At 46.1% G+C, this 24445-nt stretch overlaps 1 protein-coding gene across 2 annotated transcripts in view; it reads left to right on the top strand.

The window, feature by feature from the left end:
• Window positions 1-24445, top strand: part of ST3GAL1 (ST3 beta-galactoside alpha-2,3-sialyltransferase 1) — a 188420-nt gene that overhangs the window by 151414 nt on the left and 12561 nt on the right. The window contains exons 5-6 of one of the 2 annotated variants that reach the window (XM_069220788.1): window positions 8823-8868; window positions 9223-9342. The exons of the other annotated variant lie outside the window; for it this stretch is intronic. Of the exons in view, the coding sequence (XP_069076889.1) occupies window positions 8823-8868; window positions 9223-9342 (166 nt within the window). The remainder of the gene's footprint in view (window positions 1-8822; window positions 8869-9222; window positions 9343-24445) is intronic. 2 annotated transcript variants of the gene reach the window in all.

Here is a 24445-nt window from a genome sequence, read left to right as displayed (position 1 = left end):
TCCGGGGAGCTTGACATCAAGAGAGCAATTACTTGAAAGTTTGCACGTGTGCTTTAAAGAGGCTCTACAGGTAGTCTAGTTCTAATTTTTGCTTTTCCTTTTCTACCCTTTCCCATATAGTCGTTTTTTCTTTAGTTTCTCTTAGGTTTCCTAATCCATCTTGGAAATTGTCACATGGGTGTTTTATCTTTTCCTGTTTATTTTTTACACAAAGGCTCCAGTCTGGTTGGAGGATTGCTAGTCCCTGTTTCTAGTGCTAAAATATTTCTTCTGGTATTTAGTCCTGAGCTCTGGAATCCTCCATTAACCCTTAGAAGTTCTTCGTCATGCAAAGAGGTTTTTATGCCTATAGCTTTTTTCTCCATAGACTGACACCTCCTCTTGGGCACATGTTTATCACACGTTCCATGTGTGTGATTGCACTGTGGCTCAGGAAGAAGATGTTTGTACCGCAGACAGTCCAAGTTCTGGCTCCATAAGTTAACTCAGCATCCAGCTCTAAACATTGTGCCTTTTAAAACAGATTTGTATCCTGCATGGTGTGTCCTGTCCACATTCCTCTTCCTAATCTTATGAAGGGAAGAGAGCCTCTTGACACCAGTCACCAGAATAGGTGGGCTCCTACAGCTTGCTACCTATGCATACGTTTTCCTGGTGGGGAAGTTATGTTGGTCTTAGGTTTGTTAAGAGATAGTAGAATTATTATATTTTTGCCATATGGTAAGAAACTTAACACTGAAAGTGCCATCCATATCACACTAGATTAGGTGACTTACTATGACATCAAACTTATGTTGCTTGTAAGAGGTGATCTCTATGTAGCTTAGACTGAAAGAATACCTCACATGAATGATGAACAATTTGTAAAGATTAACGCTTGTGGAAATATTTCAGTACTTTTATGCTTATAATGTTAAGGGTTTTTTATATTGCCCGTATGCTCCTTTTTGCAGCGTGAATCTTAGCTGGATTCATGTGCTGTGCATCATTATGCCATCTAGTGTCTGGGACCAGAATTGTTTTTGTAGTCAAGTGATTTGCACTGCTAGATGCTAGGTTTTTACAGCTTGTGTAGTAGATTGTATGCTGTGCATACATCATGCATTAATGGTTGGGTTCTGAACTGCTACCTGCTGAAAATATTTGTGAGTCTACAAGTGAAGACTCTCACATATTGTCTTCCATGTTTTATAGAATAAACAAGCGTGATATTTTTAGATCTTGCCTTTATACAGCTTTGGCTGTTTGTTGCCATAAGACCTATTGTGCATAATGCCAATACTTAAGGGGGGCTTTGGGTGAGCCCATTAATTATTGTTGATTGTTTTTAGGTAGCCTTTCTTGTTCTTCTCGTCTTTGTCTCAGTTATGGAGCAAAGCTTCTTCACCATCCCCTAACTGGATGACTTCCTTGGCTGACATCAGGGAACTACTTTTTTAGCTTTATCTTTTAGCACTCCATGGTAGTGCATGTATTGTCTTGCACTCTCTCCCTTATGCTGCATCTCCCGTTCCCTGCATTCGCAGTGTTGCTTGCCAACCACCCACCCACAGCTGCTTTGTTGCACACACCCCTGTCCCTGCCGACCATTGCTTCACACTGTTCATGATGCTGAGTTGCACCTGCACCCCTGTTCCTCCAAAACCCGTCCCCATCCCATTTTTCTGTTTTTTACTTATACTTAATATTTTTCATTTTTTTTAGGAAGGCACAGCAGCTGCATTTTCCTACTGGGCTGGTCTTTCCTCTTTAATGCACGTTTGTACACTTTCGATATATTTTTAATTTACTGCCTCAAGACTGGCGTCTTCCGTCTCAGAACAATTCATTAAAAGTAAAAGCAAATGGCTGCAGCACCGCAATGGTTACACATGCACGCATATACGTCATCCTGCTGGGCGCCGACACTTGTCTTTTTGCTGTTCAGCATTAGAAGTAACCATTGCTGTGTATCGATGCTGTTCAGCATTGATAACCTGCTTTGGTAAACTCAAACTGTTGGCTAACGCCTGTGAAAGTCGAGACCAATTGACTTTGCTCATGCTTGCTATTAAACTCACTCGTGATTTGCTTGTTTCGGAAGATGAAACCTAGAAAGGAAACCATCCGCAGCACAAGATTGCAGATCGAGCCAAGATACTCTAAACCAGTGGTTCCCAACCTTTTGACTTCTGTGGACCCCCATTTTATCAATACTGGAGCCCTGGGACCCCCACTGAATCATTATTGGAATCCGGGGACCCCCACGGAGTCATTACTGATAGCTGGAACCTAATATTATTACATTTTCTAAGCAGTCGCGGATCCCCTGAGGAGGTTTCGCGGACCCCTAGTGGTCCCCGGCCCACAGGTTGGGAACCACTGCTCTAAACCGTACAGGAATTCACCGTGATAAAAGTAAGATAGGTTGCACCACTGAAACTGGGCTAAAACGAACTAAGGCATGCAATGTTCGACCACACACAAAACTATGGTGGTCTGCATTTCATAGACTAAAGCCCATATTTATCATTTTTTTGCGCCGCATTTGCGTCAGTTTCTTGACACAAAAGCGGCGCAAACTTGCAAAATACAATTATGGCCCATATTTATACTTTTTTATGCAAACCAGTCCGCATAAGCTACCCATGCCAAATTTGCATCCTTTTTTTCCCACATCCTAGGGATTCTAGAGGTACCCAGACTTTGTGGGTTTCCCTGTAGGAGACCAAGAAATTAGCCAAAATACAGTAAACATTTTGTTTAAAAAAAAGAAAATGGGCTGCAGATGAAGGCTTGGGGTTTCTTCCCTGAAAATGGCATCAACAAAGGATTTGTGGTGCTAAAATCACCATCTTCCCAGCTTTCAGGAACAGGCAGACTTGAATCAGAAAACCACAATTTCCAACACAATTTTGGAATTTTACTGGGACATACCCCATTTAAAAAAATGTTTGTGCTTTTAGCCTCCTACAGAAATAGGTGTGAAACCAATGCTGGATCCCGGACACCTAAACATTTCTAAAAAGTAGACAAAATTCTGAATTCAGCAAGGGGTCATTTCTGTAGTTCCTTCATGGTTTTCCTACAGAAAATAATAGCTGTAATAAAAAATATTGAAAATGGGATGAAAAAAACAGCAATTTCTCTCTGTAACTTTTTCCAGCAATGTCAGATTTTTGAAGTAATATACTGTTACATCTGCTGGGCTCTTCTGGTTGCGGGGATTTATAGGGCTTGTAGGTTTACCAAGAACCCTAGGTACCCAGAGCCAATAAAGGAGCTGCACCTTACAGTGGGTTTTCATTATATACAGCACTGGTTCCCAACCTTTTGACTTCTGTGGAACCCCACTCTATGATTACTGGAACCGGGGATGTCCACTGACTCATTATTGGAGTCCCGGGATCCCCCACTAAGTCATTACTGTAAGCTGGGGACCTAATCTGTTAATATTATTTAATTTTCTAAGCAGTTGCGGACCCCCTGAGGAGGCTTCGCAGACCCCCAGGGGTCCCCGGACCACAGGTTGGGAACCACTGATATACAGGATATACAGCAATTCATTTGGTGAAGTATAAAGAGTGTAAAATAGGTATCTAGGAAACATTTGTACTTCCAAAATGGGCACAAGATAAGGTGTTGAGAAGCACTGATTATTTACACATCTCCGAATTCCGGGGTCCCCAGACTAGCATGTGAATTACGAGGCATTTCTCAAATAGATGTCTTTTTTACACACTATCTTACATTTGGAAGGAAAAAATGTTGAGAAATACAAGGGGCAATAGCACTTGCTCTGCTATTCTGTGGTCCCACATGTCTCCCGATAAAAATGGTACCTCACTTGTATGGGTAGGTCTAATGCCTGCAACAGGAAACGTAACATGGACACATCACATTTTTACATTGAAAACTGACGTGTTTTTTGGAAAGTGCCTAGCTGTGGATTTTGGCCTCGAGCTCAGCCGGCACCTAGGGAAACCTACCAAACCTGTGCTTTTTTCAAAACTAGACAGGTAGGGGAATCCTGACTGGGGTGACTTGTGGGGCTCTCACCAGGTTCTGTTACCTAAAATCCTTTGCAAACCTCAACATTTGGCAAAAAAACTATTTTTCCTTACATTTCGGTGATAGAAAGTTCTGGAATCTGAGAGGAGCCACAAATTTCCTTCCACCCAGCATTTCCGCAAGTCTCCCAATAAAAATGGTACCTCACTTTTTTAGTGGATCGGGGGTAACTACCCCATCTGCCCACCAGTGGGCAGAACAACTTTCTCTCAATTTATTTGGGGAAAGGGGGGGTATGGCCATACCCCCACCCTCTTTAAAAAAAAGAAAAAGTCAGGTGTCTGACTTTCTGTCCCCCGGGGGCAGATGGGCCTTACAAAAATAGGCCGATCTGCCCCCGGGGCGGGGGGATGGGGGGGGGAATAAAAATAGTACCTCACTTGTGTGGGTAGGCCTAGTGCCCACAACAGGAAGTGCCCCAAAACACAACGTGGACACATCAAAATTATCAAATTCAAAATGATTTGTTTTTGTGTGGTGTTGCGGGCACCTGCGTTTTTGGTCCTGGGCTCAGCAGCCATCTAGGGAAACCTACCAAACCCAAACATTTCTGAAATATTGACACCCAAGGGAGTCCAGGGATACCACCATGTTTTCTTACTCAGAATCCTCAAATTTAGGTATAAAATCACATTTTCCCACGTTCCCCTCAGTCTCCTGGTAAAAATGATACCTCACTTGTGTAGGTGGGCCAAGTGCCTGTGACAGGGAAGCGCCAAAAACATGTTGTATATGAGGGGGAGCCAAAACGGGTCCAAAAGGGCAGTTTTAAAAAAAAACGTTTTTAGGCTGACAAGTGAGGCAGAGTTTTTATCAGTATAAATGCGGCAATACTGGGTGGTAGGAATTGTGTGGATTCCTGCAGATTCCAGAAGGTTCCATCACAAAAATGTAGGACAAATGTGTGATTTCAAACAAAGTTGGAGGTTTGCAGGGCATCGTGGGTTGGAAAATGGTGCGGGGTGCAAGTGAAGCACACCACCCTGGACTCACCCAGATGTTTAGTTTTCAGATGTGCCTAGGTCTCATAGATTTTTCTACATGGCAGCATCCCAAAGTCCATAAAGTGCAGCCCTCACCATTCTAAGTAGGACGATTTTAAGAGTTAAACAAGCTCTCATGGCCCAAATGTAAAACCAAACCCAAAATAATCAAATGTCCTCTTGTTTGCCATGGGATAAGATGTTTTAGTGTGTGGGGAGAGAGCTGAATGACTGTTTCCCCCTTCAGTTCGGGTGGGGGCATAACCATTCCCATACTCGTTGTAAGCCACCACACCCCTATTTTTTAGTGGATCGGGGCTAATTACCCCATCTGCCCACCGATGGGCAGAACAACTTTCTCCCAATTTATTTGGGGGAGGAGGAGGGGGATGGCCATACCCCAACCCTCTTCTTGAAAAGAAATCTTCCCTGGTGTCTGGTGGGCTTTCTGCCCCCCTTGGGGGCAGATGGGCCTTATGAAATAGGCTGATCTGCCCCCAGGGGGGGGGCAGAAATAGCCAACCGTAATGTGCCCTCATGGCGAGCGACCCTTGCCAAGGGGCTGCCCCACCAACAAAATACACACACACACACACACACACACACACACCAATCCCTGGTGCATAAGTAGTTTCTGCCTCCCTTTGGGCGCAGAAGAGCCTAATAGAAATGGGGCGATGTGCGCCCAAGGGGGGCAGAAATGGCCGAAAATAATTTGCCTCCCACCCCAAAAACATTGTGTCAATTTGAGTCAATTTTGTGATGCAAACACAACACAAAATACATAAAAGTCACTCATAAGGTATGTCCTAAACAGCCCATATGGCAAGGTGCATTGTATTCAAAAGGTAGGACATGTGTTTTAAAGTTTTACTTGTCCTGGTATCGAAAAACTCTAAAATAAGTTTTTTCACTATTGTGAGGCCTACCTCACCTATGAGATTACATTGGGTTACCCTATATCTTTGGTAATAGGCAAGAATGTCATGTTTGGTCTAAAATTAATTGTAATTAAAATCTTCTTTAATAATAAAGTCAGATTTTAAGTCACAGTTCTGAAAATGGCACTTACAGAAAGTTGGCATTTTCTTATCCTAACCACTTGGTGTCTGTAGCCTGTGTCCTGGGTCACATGACTCTGAATAGCTTGGTAGTTGGCCTTTGTGAATTCCTGTTAGCACAAGGAGGGGAATGGAGGATTGCTCACTGTATTGCCTCCTACAGAATCATTAACACACAGAGTGCAGTGAGGCATTGCTATAGGAGGTTTACCATTACCTTTACTCGTTATCCTAGGTGATTAACCAATATAGATATATTGGACGAGGTGGCCTCACCCACGTAATGTGGCATGCTTCATCATTGGCCACCTCATCCCGTCCTTCTAAGATGGTACTACCAGGACAGTCTCAACCTCACCTTAGTTGAGGGAGATCTTGAGCTATATTAACCTTATGGATAATGCTGGGATACAGTTGCTCTAAAAATATCTTAAGATATAGCATATGGATATCCTTTATTGGGTGGTACCTTAGGTATTTTAAAATACTATGATGTACAGTCAGAAGATGCTTCCGGGCACACTGACCATGGCATCCTAATAATCCGCCAACATGTTTCTGCCCTCTTTTAGCCATATTATGGTCTCAAGCATTCTTAAGGGCTTTAGAAAGATCCTTTTTCTTCACTGTGTTTGGATGCATACCATTGAGACAGAAAAGGAAGGTCCTACTTATCCTGTTAATGTATGTTCACCTAGGACATAGAACAACATTTGCAATGTTATATATGTCATCTTGCTCTATTGGTTGCTGTTGGACTCAATACAGCATTCATATAACAGTATACATGATGGGGGTGGCACTGTACACACAAACACACAGCATGCAATTACAGTGATCAAGGACGTTACATGAATCTTCTTATGTGTTTTCTTGCTTTACCTAATCTGGATTTTCTTAAACTAAGAAGGATGGTGACTCCTGTAGTTACACACTTCACAATGACTTTTATTTGTGTATTCCTCTCAGACAGACAAAGGAGGACCAGTGTTGGCAGGATGGACCATCCTGCCAGAATGGGTAGGGCAGAACTGTACTCAGCCCCACATACATTTTAAAGGGCTTGCCTCCAGCACACAAAGGAAATTGACACTGGCGTTTTGTCACCCCAGACATGAGCTTTGGTAGGGGAATGAAAGAACTCTGTATAACCAGTTGGGGGGTAAGCAAGAAGATTCCCTTACCAAAAGGCTGACACCAGGTATAAGTATTGGGCTTCCTGAACCACTCATCAGTACACTCCTGGACCCGTGGAGGGCAACAAAAGGACTGCCTAGTACTTCAGAGGACCTCTCTGCTGATGGAAGTCTGCTTTGTACCTTGAAGGACTGTCTTGCTGCTGGAAGACTACCAGAGTGACTCCAAAGGCTATTTGGCTGGCCTCCAGTGTGAGCAACCAGGGCATAACAAGCTCCAGATACCTTAAACCCTGCACTTGGCCTCTGCTGGAGTGAGTCCTGACCCCTCAAGTGGTGCCCAACCAGACATGTAGTCTTGGTTGTTGTGTTGAAGATGCTGCTCCTGACTAACCCTAAAAGTTGGGACTTAAAAAGGTTATCACCAAAAAGTGACCTGAGAACTGACAGAAGACCAGGACCTACCTGCCTGCCAATCCGCCCAAGGGGCATCTTCACAGCATCACATCCTGTTCAGCAGGACCTCTGAGCAATGGTATCTGGCCTTGTGGAGCCATTGTTTGCTATAGCCTGCAGTTTTGTCTAGTTGGAGATTTTTTACTTCCAAAATGTTGTTAAAGTCCAAAGGTAAACATCATTTCTGGGCTTGATGACGACAGGCTCCCCATCAATGATGCCACACTCCTCAGCATCCAGTCTGTCCTGCTCAATGTTTTTTTCCTTCCTGCTATCATCAATGGCTTCATTGAGACCCTGTGCAGTGATCCCTGGTGATGACTCCTCCTCCTCAGACAATGCTTGCTGTCTTGCCCCGCTGAACTCTAGCTTCTCCTGGACTTTTTCACAGAATGTAATGTAAGTCCGAAGGTGAGCCTAGATTTGGCCCAACCCAGCTTGCGTAGCCGAACCACTCTTTATCGTGGTCAGCCATAACGTTTGATTTTGCCCCGGTCTCATGTGATCAGATACCTGCGGTTGACACTTTGGTCTTTTAGGCACTAGTTTTCACTAATAACTTTAAAAATTCATAACTGGTTCTACTGATTGGATTTAATTTGCTTGGTGTCATTTTATTTATTAAAGTTGACTCTATTTTTCTTAAATGGTGTGCAATTTTCCCTTAGTTCTGTTTTTCCTTTATTGCTGTTTGTGTTCTGCATAAACAATTAAAACAGTGCCTCAAAGTTAGGCCTGACTGCTTTTGTGCCAAGCTATCAGGGGGTTACACACAAGTTAATTTAGTAGCTTCAGTGGTTCACCTAGACAAGGATTGTGGTTTTTGCTTGAGGAAGGTTTTAACCCCGACAAATGCCACAAATATTACAGTGGTTCTATACATTTTATGAGAAACAATTTACATCTTTTAAAATCATTTGAAGTCTACACTTCTCTACTGTAAGCAGTGGAGATGTTTTGTTGGCAGCCTGAGTCTAAATGAATCTTGGTGGTGGTAGACATAGACAAATACCATAGTAGTTTGAATTTGTAGTATGTATGGAATAGGGGTGAAAATCTTTTATATTGGACTAGAGCTGTTAGCTGTTTGCACTGTATATTAGAATTTTAATAAGACCTTTTTATTTTTTTTACAGCACGTATGCTAGAGTTCCACGTAAAATCAACAATAGCAAAGATAAGGTATTTCTACAATTTTGTATATTGGGGACTGAAAACCATTTCTTATTCATTTTATTGAACTTATTTCTCAAATATTTGGCATCATGCCATTTAGCTTTTGTTTTGATTATCTTTATCCAGTATCAATTAGTACATTATTTTTTTCCTAGGGTACAAACAGCTCTCAAGTTACTAGATGCAGACTTCTTACATGTTTCCTTTCAATGTCTCTTTTGACTCAAGCTCGTTTATTCTACTGCACATGTACAAAACACCTTTTTACAAATTGAACTGCACATTATTTGGTGACCTACAATGTAACTCTTTAGTATATACGTATAAATCATTATGTATTTATAACTGTTTTTTTTGTAGATATTAATCTATAATCCCTCTTTCATGAAGTACGTTTACACCAACTGGATGGAAAAACATGGCCGGTATCCCTCCACTGGAATTCTGTGCATAGTATTTGCACTCCATGTTTGTGATCAGGTACACTTTGTTGATTTCTTCTGGCAAATTATCTTACATTATATGTAAGTAAACAGTATCTGTAAGCAGTGATAAAAACAAAGCATAATTTGCAATATGAACTTGTAATAAATTCATATAGTGCACACGTCATTGAAAGAAGCTTTTAGAAGTGGAGAGAAAATAGAAAGTTAGCCTCTAGAGAACACCATTTTAAAATAGCAAATTAGGTGTGGGATCAGTTCATAAATCTGACCATTTAGTTACTTGGCCAAAAGATTGATAAGCATTTCAATCATACCACGTATTGGGCCAGTAACTGGCAAGCTGACATAGTGACTGAGGGTCTCATTAAGAGTTTGGCGGACCGAAAAAAACTCTGTCCCGTAAAACTCCCGACAATGTGGCCACTGCCTGCGCAGGACCTTCCCGCCGGAGTCATTAAGAGTTTCTGGCTAGGTTGACGGGAGGAAACCTATGTTTCCGCCCGCTGGTCTAGCAGGAAACAGACTACAGCATTGCCTCCGGCTCGTAATCGAGCCAGCAGAGTGCACCAGCAAGCTCACAATGTTCACTGCAGTCAGTAAACATTGCAACGATGCTGGGCAGGGGGGCTCCTGAACTGGCCATGCCAAGTGCACATTTGGCATGACAGTCGTAAGATGGTCGTAAGACCGCCACACTCGTGATGAGTGCCTGATAGTTTTAGTGTGCAGGTGGCTTCTACAGTGCACTAATCAGAGAAAAATGGATTTAGTTTCTTCACCATTAAGGTGACAATGAATAGTCTGCATGCCTGGAAGCTGTGAGTTCCAAAGCTTTTGGTTCAGAGCTGAAAAGCATCAATCTTGATTAGCACAAAGAGGCATTTCAATGGTGCTGACAAGCTATTATCATCAGCAGACAGAGTTCTACTTGGCAGATCTTGTTGAATCTCTGGCATAGATAGGATGTAACTTGGCATAGATAGGATGTAACTTTCTTGATCTATCATGAAGACCTGTGATGCCTAGCACCATGATTATTACCTGAGGCTCTAGACCACCGTAGCCCCTTCTTTCCATAGGCAAAGGCATTTAAGACATTTTTGTCAATTGAAAGGCTGAGGTTATATGTTTATTAGAAATACAGTGATCACCAGATCAAAATGATAGTTTGAAAAAGCGACTGATAATATTGAAGAGACGGTACCCTTCTCAGCCTAATATACATGATTTGCTGCTAGTTTGAAGGTCCCCCAGGTGCTTTTTTCAGACAGTTTGCAAGACTGAATCTGATCCTTCTCTTTTGGCTTTCCACAAAATCAAGTATGCATGATCAGGAGGCCGTGCCTTAGCACTGGTCTTTGCTAGAGCTTGGATTATGCTTTCTCTAGCAATGAGCTACCTGACAAATCGCCGTTCTTTTGTCAAACTCCTGAAAACCTATTCTTGCTTTGTGTTGGAAAATGGGTTATTGGTAAGGGCAGGTAGGTACCTACACTTAGCAATAGGCCACTAACCTCCACTAAGGTCCAGTTAGGTCTCAGTAAATTAAACCCAGCTCAACCCTTGGTAGCTTGGCAATGAGCGTCAAGGCTTAACTTAGGAGACAGAGTGTAAAGCATTTAAGTATCACAAAACAGTAATTAAATAAAACACAAGAAACAGTTTAAAAATCCAAAACCAATTTATAAAAATAGATTATGGGGGTGATTCCAACCCTGGCGGTCTGAGACCGCCAGGGTTGGGGACGGAGGAAGCACCGCCAACAGGCTGGCGGTGCTTCTGGGGCAATTCTGACTGCGGCGGTAAAGCGGCTGCCCCAGGGAATCCTCCACGGCGGCGCTGCAAGCAGCGCAGCCATGGGGATTCCGACCCCCTTCCCGCCAGCCTAGTTCTGGTGGTTTTCACGGGTGTCGTGGGGCCCATGGGGGCCCCTGCAGTGCCCATGCCGCTGGCATGGGCACTGCAGGGGCCCCCTAACAGGGCCCCACATTGATTTTCAGTGTCTGCTTGGCAGACACTGAAAATCGCAACGGGTGCAACTGCACCCGTCGCACACCAGCAACTCCGCCGGCTCCATTCGGAGCCGGCATCCTCGTTGCTGGTGCTTTCCCACTGGGCGGGCGGGCGGCCTTTTGGTGGGAAAGTCAGAATGACCGCCGCGGTCTTTTGACCGCGGTACAGTCTTCTGGCGACCGCCGCCCGCCAAAGTAAGAATCAGCCCCTATATTTTTATCTTTAAAATGACACAAAAATGAATAAAATCGGATAAGGGGAACCGGAGATATGAATTTAAAAAAATTTTTTTTTTTTTTATTGCCTAGAAACAAAAAGTGCCAATCGGGTCATCTCGTTGCACCTCGACCGGGGCAAAGTGAAAGTTTCAGGCCGACCGCGATGGAGCCCTGCTCGGCTACAGGCCACAGGAGGCCTCGGTTAAAAGTTTACCTTCACACTTAGGGGGTTATTACAACTTTGGAGGAGGTGTTAATCCGTCCCATTATATCCTATGGAACTCGTAATACGGCTAGTGGTATATCCGTCACTTTACCGTCACTTTTGGGACAGATTAACACCTCCTCCAAAGTTGTAATAACCCCCATAGTCTGTTTTTCGAAGATTTTCTTCAGCTGGACGAACCTGCCAGTCCAATCTGACCTCCTGGAGCCCTTCTCCGGATAAGTGTCACGGGAATCCTCAGTGGAGATTTTTACCTTCGGACTTAGTTGTTTTTTTTTAGGGGAAAATCCTTCGACCAGGGTAAACCTGGATCTTGATCTGACGTCCATGGAGCCCTCCTCGGATACGCTGGCTGGGAGGTCCCGGTCAACTTTTTACCTTCGGACTTAGGGGGTCATTCTGACCCTGGCGGCCGGTGGCCGCCAGGGCCACCGACCACGGGAGCACCGCCAACAGGCTGGCGGTGCTCCCACGAGCATTCTGACCGCGGCGGTTCAGCCGCGGTCAGAAGCGGAAAGTCGGCGGTCTCCCGCCGACTTTCCGCTGCTCAGGGGAATCCTCCATGGCTGCGGAGCGCGCTCCGCAGCCATGGGGATTCTGACACCCCCTACCGCCATCCTGTTCCTGGCGGGTCTCACCAGGTCTCCGCCAGGAACAGGATGGCGGTAGGGGGTGCCGCGGGGCCCCTGGGGGCCCCTGCAGTGCCCATGCCCATGCCCATGGCATGGGCACTGCAGGGGCCCCCGTAAGAGGGCCATGCAAAGTATTTCAGTGTCTGCCAGGCAGACACTGAAATACGCGACGGGTGCAAACTGCACCCGTCGCACCCCTGCAACTACGCCGGCTCAATTCTGAGCCGGCGTCCTCGTTGCAGGGGCATTTCCTCTGGGCCGGCGGGCGCTCTTTTGGAGAGCGCCCGCCGGCCCAGAGGAAATGTTAGAATGGCCGCCGCGGTCTTGTGACCGTGGTGCGGTCATTTGGCGGCGGAACCTTGGCGGACGGCCTCCGCCGTCCGCCAAGGTTAAAATCAGGCCCTTAGTCTCTTTTTCTGAGATTTTCTTTACTGGGACAAACCGGCAAATCAGGCCAGGTCGTGGTTGAGGCAAGCCGTCTAGAGTTGCTGCGGCGAGTCGGTCCCTCTATGGAGCTTTTTTTCAAAAGTTGTCCAAACTTCTCCAAACTTCTGGGGCTTCTCCCAGATTCCTTTTAAGGTTCTTGTGAGGTCCACAGCTCACCACAATGGTCCAGAAGTTCTGAGATGGTCCCTGGGGGGGGGGGGGTGCGGACTACAACTCCCAGAGTGCACCTTTTTGGCCACTGGACAGTGGTCAGCTGGTCGCTTTCTTCAGGAGTTGGTGCAGGGGACTCTGGTTAGCAATTTTTCACCAACAGGGAGTCCCTCCTTGAACCAGTTGAAGCCAGGCAAAGTCCTTCTTGTGGTGAAGCCCAGGTGTGCAGCTGGTGCAGTCCTTCTGAGTGCAGGTTCCAGGTGCAGGCCAGGGGTCCAGCAGGGCAGTCCTTCTTCTTCTGTAGTTCTTCCTTGTTGGATGTGGTAGGGAACTGAGGTATGGGTGCAGGTCTGCCAGTTTTATCCTTGCTCCTGGGTGAAAAGCAGGGGGGTCCTGGTTCTCCAATCAAGGGCAGGGTCCTTCCCCCTGTGATGACCACTTCCTGGGACGTGTGGCAAAAATCAATCCCAGGAGGCAACATTCTCCAAAAATCCATCATGGCTGAATCTGATTTTTGGAGGTTACATCTGGCTGAGCCCACCCAGTGGTGTAGCTAAAAATCAGAAACACACCCCTCTCCTGCCCTCTCCTAATCTAATCAAGGGGCACCTAGTTGTCTGGGGTTGCAGGATGTTTGGGTTTTGCTGGTTGCTCCAAATGTCCTTCTCTGCCTTTGAAGACCAGTTTGGCAGCCCTCCACCTTCCTGCCTCACCATCTGCTGAGGGGATGTAAGGAAATGCCTCCTTGGCATGGTTACCCCCTGACTTTTTGCCTTTGCTGATGCTATGTTTTGAATTGAAAGTGTGCTGAGGCCTGCTAACCAGGCCCCAGCACCAGTGTTCTTTCCCTAACCTGTACTTTTGATTCCACAATTGGCACACCCTGGCATACAGATAAGTCCCTTGTAACTGGTACCTCTGGTACCAAGGGCCCTGATGCAAGGGAAGGTCTCTAAGGGCTGCAGCATGTATTATGCCACCCTAGAGACCCCTCACTCAGCACAGACACACTGCTTACAAGCCTGTGTGTGCTAGTGAGAACAAAATGAGTAAGTCGACATGGCACTGCCCTCAGGGTGCCATGCCAGCCTCTCACTGCCTATGCAGTATAGGTAAGACACCCCTCTAGCAGGCCTTACAGCCCTAAGGCAGGGTGCACTATACCATAGGTGAGGGTACCAGTACATGAGCACTGTGCCCCTACAGTGTCTAAGCAAAACCTTAGACATTGTAAGTGCAGGGTAGCCATAAGAGTATATGGTCTGGGAGTCTGTTTTACACGAACTCCACAGCACCATAATGGCTACACTGAAAACTGGGAAGTTTGGTATCAAACTTCTCAGCACAATAAATGCACACTGATGCCAGTGTACATTTTATTGTAAAATACACCACAGAGGGCACCTTAGAGGTGCCCCCTGAAACTTAACCGACTATCTGTGTAGGCTGACTGGTTCCAGCAGCCTGCCACACTAGAGACATGTTGCTGGCCCCATGGGGAGAGTGCCTTTGTCACTCTGAGGCCAGTAACAAAGCCTGCACTGGGTGGAGATGCTAACACCTCCCCCAGGCAGGAGCTGTAACACCTGGCGGTGAGCCTCAAAGGCTCACCCCTTTGTCACAGCACCACAGGACACTCCAGCTAGTGGAGTTTCCCGCCCCCTCCGGCCACGGCCCCACTTTTGGCGGCAAGGCCAGAGAAAATAATGAGAAAAACAAGGAGGAGTCACTGGCCAGTCAGGACAGCCCCTAAGGTGTCCTGAGCTGAGGTGACTCTAACTTTTAGAAATCCTCCATCTTGCAGATGGAGGATTCCCCCAATAGGATTAGGGATGTGACCCCCTCCCCTTGGGAGGAGGCACAAAGAGGGTGTACCCACCCTCAGGGCTAGTAGCCATTGGCTACTAACCCCCCAGACCTAAACACGCCCTTAAATTTAGTATTTAAGGGCTCTCCCTGAACCTAGAAATTAGATTCCTGCAACAACAAGAAGAAGGACTGCCTAGCTGAAAACCCCTGCAGAGGAAGACCAGAAGACAACAACTGCCTTGGCTCCAGAAACTCACCGGCCTTTCTCCTGCCTTCCAAAGAACTCTGCTCCAGCGACGCCTTCCAAAGGGACCAGCGACCTCTGAATCCTCTGAGGACTGCCCTGCTTCGACGACGACAAGAAACTCCAGAGGACAGCGGACCTGCTCCAAAAAGACTGCAACTTTATCCAAAGGAGCAGCTTTAAAGAACCCTGCAATCTCCCCGCAAGAAGCGTGAGACTTGCAACACTGCACCCGGCGACCCCGACTCGGCTGGTGGAGAACCAACACCTCAGGGAGGACCCCCGGACTACTCTACGACTGTGAGTACCAAAACCTGTCCCCCCTGAGCCCCCACAGCGCCGCCTGCAGAGGGAATCCCGAGGCTTCCCCTGACCGCGACTCTCTGAAACCTAAGTCCCGACGCCTGGAAAAGACCCTGCACCCGCAGCCCCCAGGACCTGAAGGACCGGACTTTCACTGCAGAAGTGACCCCCAGGAGTCCCTCTCCCTTGCCCAAGTGGAGGTTTCCCCGAGGAAGCCCCCCCTTGCCTGCCTGCAGCGCTGAAGAGATCCCTTGATCTCTCATTGACTTCCATTGCGAACCCGACGCTTGTTCTAACACTGCACCCGGCCGCCCCCGCGCCGCTGAGGGTGAAATTTCTGTGTGGGCTTGTGTCCCCCCCGGTGCCCTACAAAACCCCCCTGGTCTGCCCTCCCAAGACGCGGGTACTTACCTGCTGGCAGACTGGAACCGGGGCACCCCCTTCTCTCCATTGAAGCCTATGCGTTTTGGGCACCACTTTGAACTCTGCACCTGACCGGCCCTGAGCTGCTGGTGTGGTAACTTTGGGGTTGCTCTGAACCCCCAACGGTGGGCTACCTTGGACCAAGAACTGAACCCTGTTACTTACCTGGTAAAACTAACAAAAACTTACCTCCCCCAGGAACTGTGAAAATTGCAGTGTCCACTTTTAAAATAGCTATTTGTGAATAACTTGAAACGTATACATGCAATTGAAATGATTCAAAGTTCCTAATGTACTTACCTGCAATACCTTTCAAACAAGATATTACATGTTAAATTTGAACCTGTGGTTCTTAAAATAAACTAAGAAAAGATATTTTTCTATACAAAACCTATTGGCTGGATTTGTCTCTGAGTGTGTGTACCTCATTTATTGTCTATGTGTATGTACAACAAATGCTTAACACTACTCCTTGGATAAGCCTACTGCTCGACCACACTACCACAAAATAGAGCATTAGTATTATCTCTTTTTACCACTATTTTACCTCTAAGGGGAACCCTTGGACTCTGTGCATGCTATTCCTTACTTTGAAATAGCACATACAGAGCCAACTTCCTACAGCGGAGATTTCCTCCCACAGGCACATTCCTTTGTGTGAAGCCAGGCCACTTCACACCTCATCAAGGCAGCCTGGCCAGGCTGCTAGAGGCTGGCCAATCAGAGCACAGCAGCAAACAACAATGCAGGGCTGAAATTGGCAACTTTTCAGGTAAAGTTTAAAACTCTTTACCTGAACAAGTTATATTAAATCCCACAACTGGAAGTTGTAGGATTTATTATAACAATTAATTTGATACCAAACCCTTGGTATCTATCATTTAAGGGGACTTTAAATACTAAAATAAAGTTTCCCCATTCTAGCCTATGAAGGCCATTTACTACAATGAGGGAAAAACGAATTTGGTTGTTTTGACCTTACCAGGGCTTATAAAACTATTTTTATAAGGTCCCTGCTTATAGTTACATGGCACCCAGCCATAGGGGCACATAGGGCACACCTTAGGGGTGCCCTATATGTAAAAATAAGGTAGTTTAAGACTTTGGAACTACTTTTAATTCCAAAGTCGAATTTGCATAAAAATTAATTTAAAAGCAGCCAGCAAGGCAGGCCTGCCTTTAAAATGACACTGGGCACCTCAGCAGTGCACCTATGGGTGCACTACCTATGCTGTGGGCCCTAAACCTACATGCCCTACCATATACTAGGGCCTTATAGGTAGGTAAACTTAACCAATTATAATTAGCCTAATTTGCATATTGATTTTACACAGAGCACAGGCCCTGGGACTGGTTAGCAGTACCCAGGGCACCATCAGAGGCAGGAAAACACCAGCAAAAAGTGGAAAATGGGGGCAAAAAGTTAGGGGGCCTCTGCAATCAGCCCTGTTTTCTCTCACTTTGGTTCATAGTGTCCTTACTTTTCTTCTTGCTTTCTGTTCTTTAGTGCCTACATGCCCTGTTCCTAAGTAGCCACGGGTTGCATAGATCTGCTGTTCATTTGTTCAGTTACACCTGACATTTAGAGCAATTTGCTGCAAGAAGAAGTGGGTGATATGCAATTTCTCGGCAGGTTTTCCACATGCATCCGGATTTATTTTCATGGTCTCTGATGCACAGGTTTAATGCTCAGTGTTCCTATGATTAATCTTGACAACCTCACAGGAATCATCTTCCTTGTAAAACGACCATGTCTATGCATAAAGCTTGTGAAAATTAAAGAACCTTCAATCGAGGACTCTGACAAAATGGTACAGTAAGCTCACCGCGTTCGGTTTCACATAATATCTCTGTATGTAATTCCATGTATTCATGGTGGTGAATCTCACTCACATATATTGTACAAACATTCATGTTCAGATTCTTTACCAAAAATATAAAATGGTTTCAACCACAAATATAAAAGGTCTAAAGGTTGGCAATACAGTAGGACTGAAACTAGTGGCAGCTGCAAATCTATACGAACTACACTCCAACTACATAATGTAACATTGTGCCATAAATAGCGATGTAACAACTATATGCCAGGAAAACATTGAAAAAGAGCAAAATGTGGGTGATGACATAAAACTTAAAAGCATTAAATAAAGTTTGAAAAAATCTAAAACGAAAATAGAGGTTGGTGGGATCAGGACATCTGCCATCAAATAGCAGATGATCCATCTGCTCCCCTCTTGGATCCCTATCCTCATTTCGAGGTAGACTGCGTGCTGTGATTTCCTCTGCAGAGCCACTGCTTATTCCTCCATAGGAATAACACTATGTGTGCACTATCCCCTCTAACAAGGTGCCTGAAGGGCCACCTTATTTAGGGTGACATATCTCACGCTATATCAGTCATGTTTTTCCTTTCCTAGGATCTCCAGGCATAACATGGCCGTATCGGGCAGGAGAAAATTAACAATGTCTCCCATGCACTAGAAAAAAAACTCCATGCTCATCAAGGAGAGTGAGCATCAATTCCTCCCACACCTCAAAAAATGTTGAGAGAAATGCAAGCCATGCCATCATTCCACTATGGCATGACGGAAAGTCCAGTATTGTAAATTTGTCCTAAAGGTACTCCCACCATATCAGTGGGAACATTTAATGGATGGTTGGAATGGCGGAGGCACTGCCTCACTGCCCTAGGAATATGGTTTCCTTTAAATTAGGACATGTATTTTGATGGAATAATTGTTTCATTAGAGCTGTGTGCTAATTTTCAGCTGTACGTAGAAGCTTTAAAAAGTACCATTGGTTCAGCATAAGGGGTTGATAAGCAGAAGGTTTAAGATGGTAAAAGACATTGGATTCCACCAATGTTTAAAAGATGCAACTGTTCAGTCATGTTTGTAGTCTTCATTTTAGGTTTATAAGCTTTGTTTCAAGTGTTCATCCCAGATTTGCTAACAGTTGATGCAGTGCAATGCAACAAGACAACTTGCTATGCTGCACTGAATGGAGAGAGCAGGAATGTGCCATAATTACTAACATGTGGTGCTACCCTGCTCTCTTTCTGCCCTGGCACACTTGTGGCTGCTGAACTTTAACACAGGAACCCCTGCGCAATGGTGCAAGGGTGCCTGCCTCACAGCCAGGATTGCTTTTGTGCAGGAAGGTATCCATTGCTGCACAAAAACAATCTCCAGAGGCATTTTCCTCTTTCTTTGTGTACTACAGAATGCAACACTTGTAGAAAGAGGAAATAATGATGAGAAATAAACATTTTTCTCCTTGTTATGCTTCACGTGGAAGGAGTAGCATTTTTACGCTTTCCCATGTTTACTAGTCTTGGTAAATTTAGGAATGTGCCAAAAGCCGTGGGTGGATGTGTGGGAACATATACGATCCACCCCGGAATGCCTTCCCCATGCATAGTAACACAAGGCAGTGATTTGCGCTGCCTACTGTTGTTCCAGATTTACTATGCCACACAAGGTTGCTCTATATGGCATAAAAAATCTAACTTAAATGCTTGCGTTGCTTTGTGTTTCCTTGTATAAATTGCCAGCCAGCTTGGACCTGCTTGAGAAATTAATGTAAGAGGATATTTGGTATCTCAAACAAGAGAGACAAAAAAGAATGTTCGTAATTTCATTTAATTTTCACAGATTTTTGTCTGTGCTGTGCTCCCCATGATTACTGGGTTATCAGCGCTAGTTGCAACATCAGAACCTAAAAGCTATTTACAGAGGTACCAGGTGTGTTTTGAAAGAGTTCCTAAATAGTGAAGCACTCTAGATACATCTCATTCGACATTATAGTGGTAGGTAAGGACAGCGCCCATCATCCTGTTGTTTCTTGTCTTATTTAGGGCTGCCAATAGCAGACCTGAGGACTATCACAAGTGGCAACTGTGGGTATGGTGCTAACATTTGCCTATTAAAAACTATGGTCACTGGTTATATAATTGAACTGCAGATTCCATTGGCTCTTTTTACATTACTGCCTTACTTTGTAGCTCCATTGGCACTAATTAAATTCACATACTTAAAGGCTGTTTCATTCAGCAAAAAGTGGGAGCAGAAGTGCTTAAAGGAATGGGGCCTGGCCTACCCTGGTAGCCAAGCCAGTACAGCCAGGTATTGTTGCTGGGAAGATCTCAATGTATTCTGAAGGTTGCTTGCAGCTCAGAAACCAGGCAAGGGTGAAACCTCTATGAGGGTCAATTAGACCTGTCAGCCTTAAGGTGGTTGTAAGGAAATGCCTCCTTGGCATGGTTACCCCCTGACTTTTTGCCTTTGCTGATGCTATGTTTTGAATTGAAAGTGTGCTGAGGCCTGCTAACCAGACCCCAGCACCAGTGTTCTTTCCTTAACCTGTACTTTTGTTTTCACAATTGGCACACCCTGGCATCCAGGTAAGTCCCTTGTAACTGGTACCCCTGGTACCAAGGGCCCTTATGCCAGGGAAGGTCTCTAAGGGCTGCAGCATATCTTATGCCACCCTGGGTACCCCTCACTCAGCACAGACACACTGCTTGCCAGCTTGTGTGTGCTGGTGAGTACAAAACGAGTAAGTTGACATGGCACTCCCCTCAGGGTGCCATGCCAACCTCACACTGCCTATGCAGTATAGATAAGTCACCCCTCTAGCAGGCCTTACAGCCCTAAGGCAGGGTGCACTATACCATAGGTGAGGGCACCAGTGCATGAGCACTGTGCCCCTACAGTGTCTAAGCAAAACCTTAGACATTGTAAGTGCAGGGTAGCCATAGGAGTATATGGTCTGAGAGTCTGCCAAACACGAACTCCACAGCACCATAATGGCTACACTGAAAACTGGGAAGTTTGGTATCAAACTTCTCAGCACAACAAATGCACACTGATGCCAGTGTACATTTTATTGTAAAATACACCCCAGAGGGCACCTTAGAGGTGCCCCCTGAAACCTTAACCAACTACCTGTGTAGGCTGACTGGTTTTAGCAGCCTGCCGCACTCGAGACATGTTGCTGGCCACATGGGGAGAGTGCCTTTGTCACTCTGTGGCCAGTAACAAAGCCTGCACTGGATGGAGATGCTATCACCTCCCCCAGGCAGGAGCTGTAACACCTGGCGGTGAGCCTCAAAGGCTCACCCCCTTTGTTCCAGCACCACAGGGCACTCCAGCTAGTGGAGTTTCCCGCCCCCTCCGGCCACGGCCCCACTTTTGGCGGCAAGGCCAGAGGAAATAATGAGAAAAACAAGGAGGAGTCACTGGCCAGTCAGGACAGCCCCTAAAGTGTCCTGAGCTGAAGTGACTCTAACTTTTAGAAATCCTCCATCTTGCAGATGGAGGATTCCCCTAATAGGGATAGGAATGTGACCCCCTCCCCTTGGGAGGAGGCACAAAGAGGGTGTACCCACCCTCAGGGCTAGTAGCCATTGGCTACTAACACCCCAGACCTAAACACGCCCTTAAATTTAGTATTTAAGGGCTCCCCTGAACCTAAGAATTTGGATTCCTGCAACTTAAAGAAGAAGAGGACTGCTGAGCTGAAAAACCCTGCAGAGAAGAAGAAGACACCAACTGCTTTGGCCCCAGCCCTACCGGCCTGTCTCCCTCCTTCGGAAGAAAACTGCTCCAGCGACGCTTTCCCCAGGACCAGCGACCTCTGAATCCTCAGAGGACTGCCCTGCTTCCAAAAGACCAAGAAACTCCCGAAAACAGCGGCCCTGTTCAACAAAGACTGCAACTTTGTATCCAGAGGAGCAGATTTAAAGACCCCTGCAATCCCCGCAAGAAGCGTGAGACTTGCAACACTGCACCCGGCGACCCCGACTCGACTGGTGAAGAAACAAAGGCTCAGGGAGGACCCTCCGGCGACTTCGAGACCGTGAGTAACCAAAGTTGTCCCCCCTGAGCCCCCACAGCGACGCCTGCAGAGTGAATCCCGAGGCACCCCCTGACCGCGACTGCCTGACTCTGAAATCCCGACGCCTGGAAAAGACCCTGCACCCGCAGCCCCCAGGACCTGAAGGATCGGAACTCCAGTGCAGGAGTGACCCCCAGGAGGCCCTCTCCCTTGCCCAGGTAGTGGCTACCCTGAGGAGCAACCCCCCCTTGCCTGCCTGCACCGCTGAAGAGACCCCTTGGTCTCCCATTGAAATCTATTGGAAACCCGACGCTTGTTTGCACACTGCACCCGGCCGCCCCCGCGCTGCTGAGGGTGTACTTTTTGTGTGGACTTGTGTCCCCCCGGGTGCCCTACAAAACCCCCCTGGTCTGCCCTCCGAAGACGCGGGTACTTACCTGCAGGTAAAATGGAACCGTGGCACCCCCTTCTCCATTGAAGCATATGTGTTTTGGGCACCACTTTGAACTCTGCACCTGACCGGCCCTGAGCTGCTGGTGTGGTGACTTTGGGGTTGCTCTGAACCCCCAACGGTGGGCTACTTTGGACCCCAATCTGAACCCCGTAGGTGGTTTACTTACCTGCAAGAACTAACATTACTTTACCTCCCCCAGGAACTGTGAAAATTGCACTGTGTCCACTTTTAAAACAGCTAAATGTGTTTTATGTAAAAAGTATATATGCTATTGTGATTATTCAAAGTTCCTAGAGTACTTACCTGCAATACCTTTCAAATGAGATATTAGATGTAGATTTTGAACCTGTGGTTCTTAAAATAAACTAAGAAAATATATTTTTCTATAACAAAAACCTATTGGCTTGGAATTGTCTCTGAGTGTGTGTTCCTCATTTATTGCCTGTGTGTATGTACAACAAATGCTTAACACTACTCCTTTGATAAGCCTACTGCTCGACCACACTACCACAAAATAGAGCATTGGTATTTTCTCTTTTTGCCACTATCTTACCTCTAAGGGGAACCCCTGGACTCTGTGCATACTATTCCTTGCTTTAAAATAGTGCATACAGAGCCAACTTCCTACAGTGGTCTTCTCCCAAACTTTTTTCCACACTCCTGCATATTTTTTTGATCCTGTTTTTTTTATAAGTCCCTAATAAAGTGGTAATACTTGTACCTAGAGCCTGTAAATTAAATGGTACTAGTGGGCCTGCAGCACCAATTGTGCTATCCAATTGGGCAGCCTTGCAACCCTGTCTCAGGCCAGCCATTGCACCCTGAGTGTATGCCGTTTTAAACTGCCATTTCGACCTGGCAAAATAAACCTTTTGCCAGGCCCAATCCTTTCTTTTTAATATATATACGTCACCCTTGGTTAGGCCCTAAACAACCCACATGGTAGGGTGCAGTGCATTTAAAATGTTATTGTACTTTTAAGTTTTACATGTCCTGAAGGTGAAAAACTCTTAAAATTGTTTTTCACTATTGCAAAGCTGACTACACCCATAGCATTGGGATTACCTTATTACATCCAATAAGGGTAACTTCAAATAGGAATGAATAAACAGTTAATGTTTGTTGTCTTTGGAATTGTAATTTGAAATTTGTCACATGACTAGGTTTGGTTGGCAGTTGGTGTTTGTGTATTCTTCCCAGACAGCCACACACAATAGACAGCTGAGGTGTGCCTTGATGGGCCATCACTGGCAGGATGGGGGCAGAGCTTGGCGTGACCCCACTTATAGCTGAATAGGCTATGTCCTGCCTTCATACAAATGACTGTATACCCCTGTATTTAGTCTGGAACCAGGGCAGGGCATGCAGGAACCCTTTGCACTTCAAAGGGAATCATCTAGAAGCTTCTCCCACTTCAAAGAAGGCACTAGGTAGAAATAGTGGACCTCAGGCCCCAACTCATCAGTACATTTCTGGACCTGTGGAAGATTCTGCCAGGAAGAAGGACTGCTGTGCTGCTGAAAGAACTTCTACTCTGCTGGATTGCTGCCCTTAACGATTGCTGCCCTGCTGTGCTGTCCTGCTGCCCTCTTGCCTCATTGAGAAGGACTGGAGCTGCACCCTCCAAGGGCTAGTCTCTTGTAACCAGCACCTGGACTCTGCAACTGTAAGTCTTAACCTACCAAGCGGTGCCACCTCAGTCTTGGAACCTTTGATGTGGGCTAGAAGGTACTCTGCCAAACCACCTGTGGTCCCAGCAGAACTGATGCATCTTCTCTGCTAAGTGGCACAACCCTGTGCTGAACCGACGCATCACCTCTGCTATGTGGATTTTCCCATCCTAACAACTTTGCATCGCTATTGCAGCCTGTAGCCTCATCAGAACCACTGCTGTACGATGCATCTCTGATACAGGCCCTCACATTGCAAGTACCTCATCTCCGGTATCCTTGATGGCGATGCAGGAATCCAAATCACAAGCCTCTCAGCTTCTTCAGAGCCAGCTGGTGCGCTTCACATCCTCAACTCAGGACTTATCGCAAGTCCCCTCGTTGACAGACTCTTTGATGATGACACAGGACCTTGCATCATAGCCTTACAGCTCGCCAGAACCGACATTGTCTAATGCACCACTGACCCAGACCACGCATCTCCTTGGCTGCAAAACACATTCTTGATGCGGGAACTGGCAACACTCTGCAACATGGATTTAAGGTATTCTTGTTCAACTTGTCCCACGCTCCATTGCGGTTGACCTGAGCTTGTGAATATGTCCCTGTCTAGCCCTATTAAATATTCTCTGTGCCAAGTTACCCAAGGGCTGAGCACAGGTTAATTTAGGGTTTGCTTGTGACTTCACCCTGGCAAGGATTGTGGTCAC

Source organism: Pleurodeles waltl, chromosome 2_2 (genome assembly GCF_031143425.1).
Source record: "Pleurodeles waltl isolate 20211129_DDA chromosome 2_2, aPleWal1.hap1.20221129, whole genome shotgun sequence".
Taxonomy (NCBI): domain Eukaryota; kingdom Metazoa; phylum Chordata; class Amphibia; order Caudata; family Salamandridae; genus Pleurodeles; species Pleurodeles waltl.
This window is presented reverse-complemented; position numbering and strand designations above follow the sequence as displayed.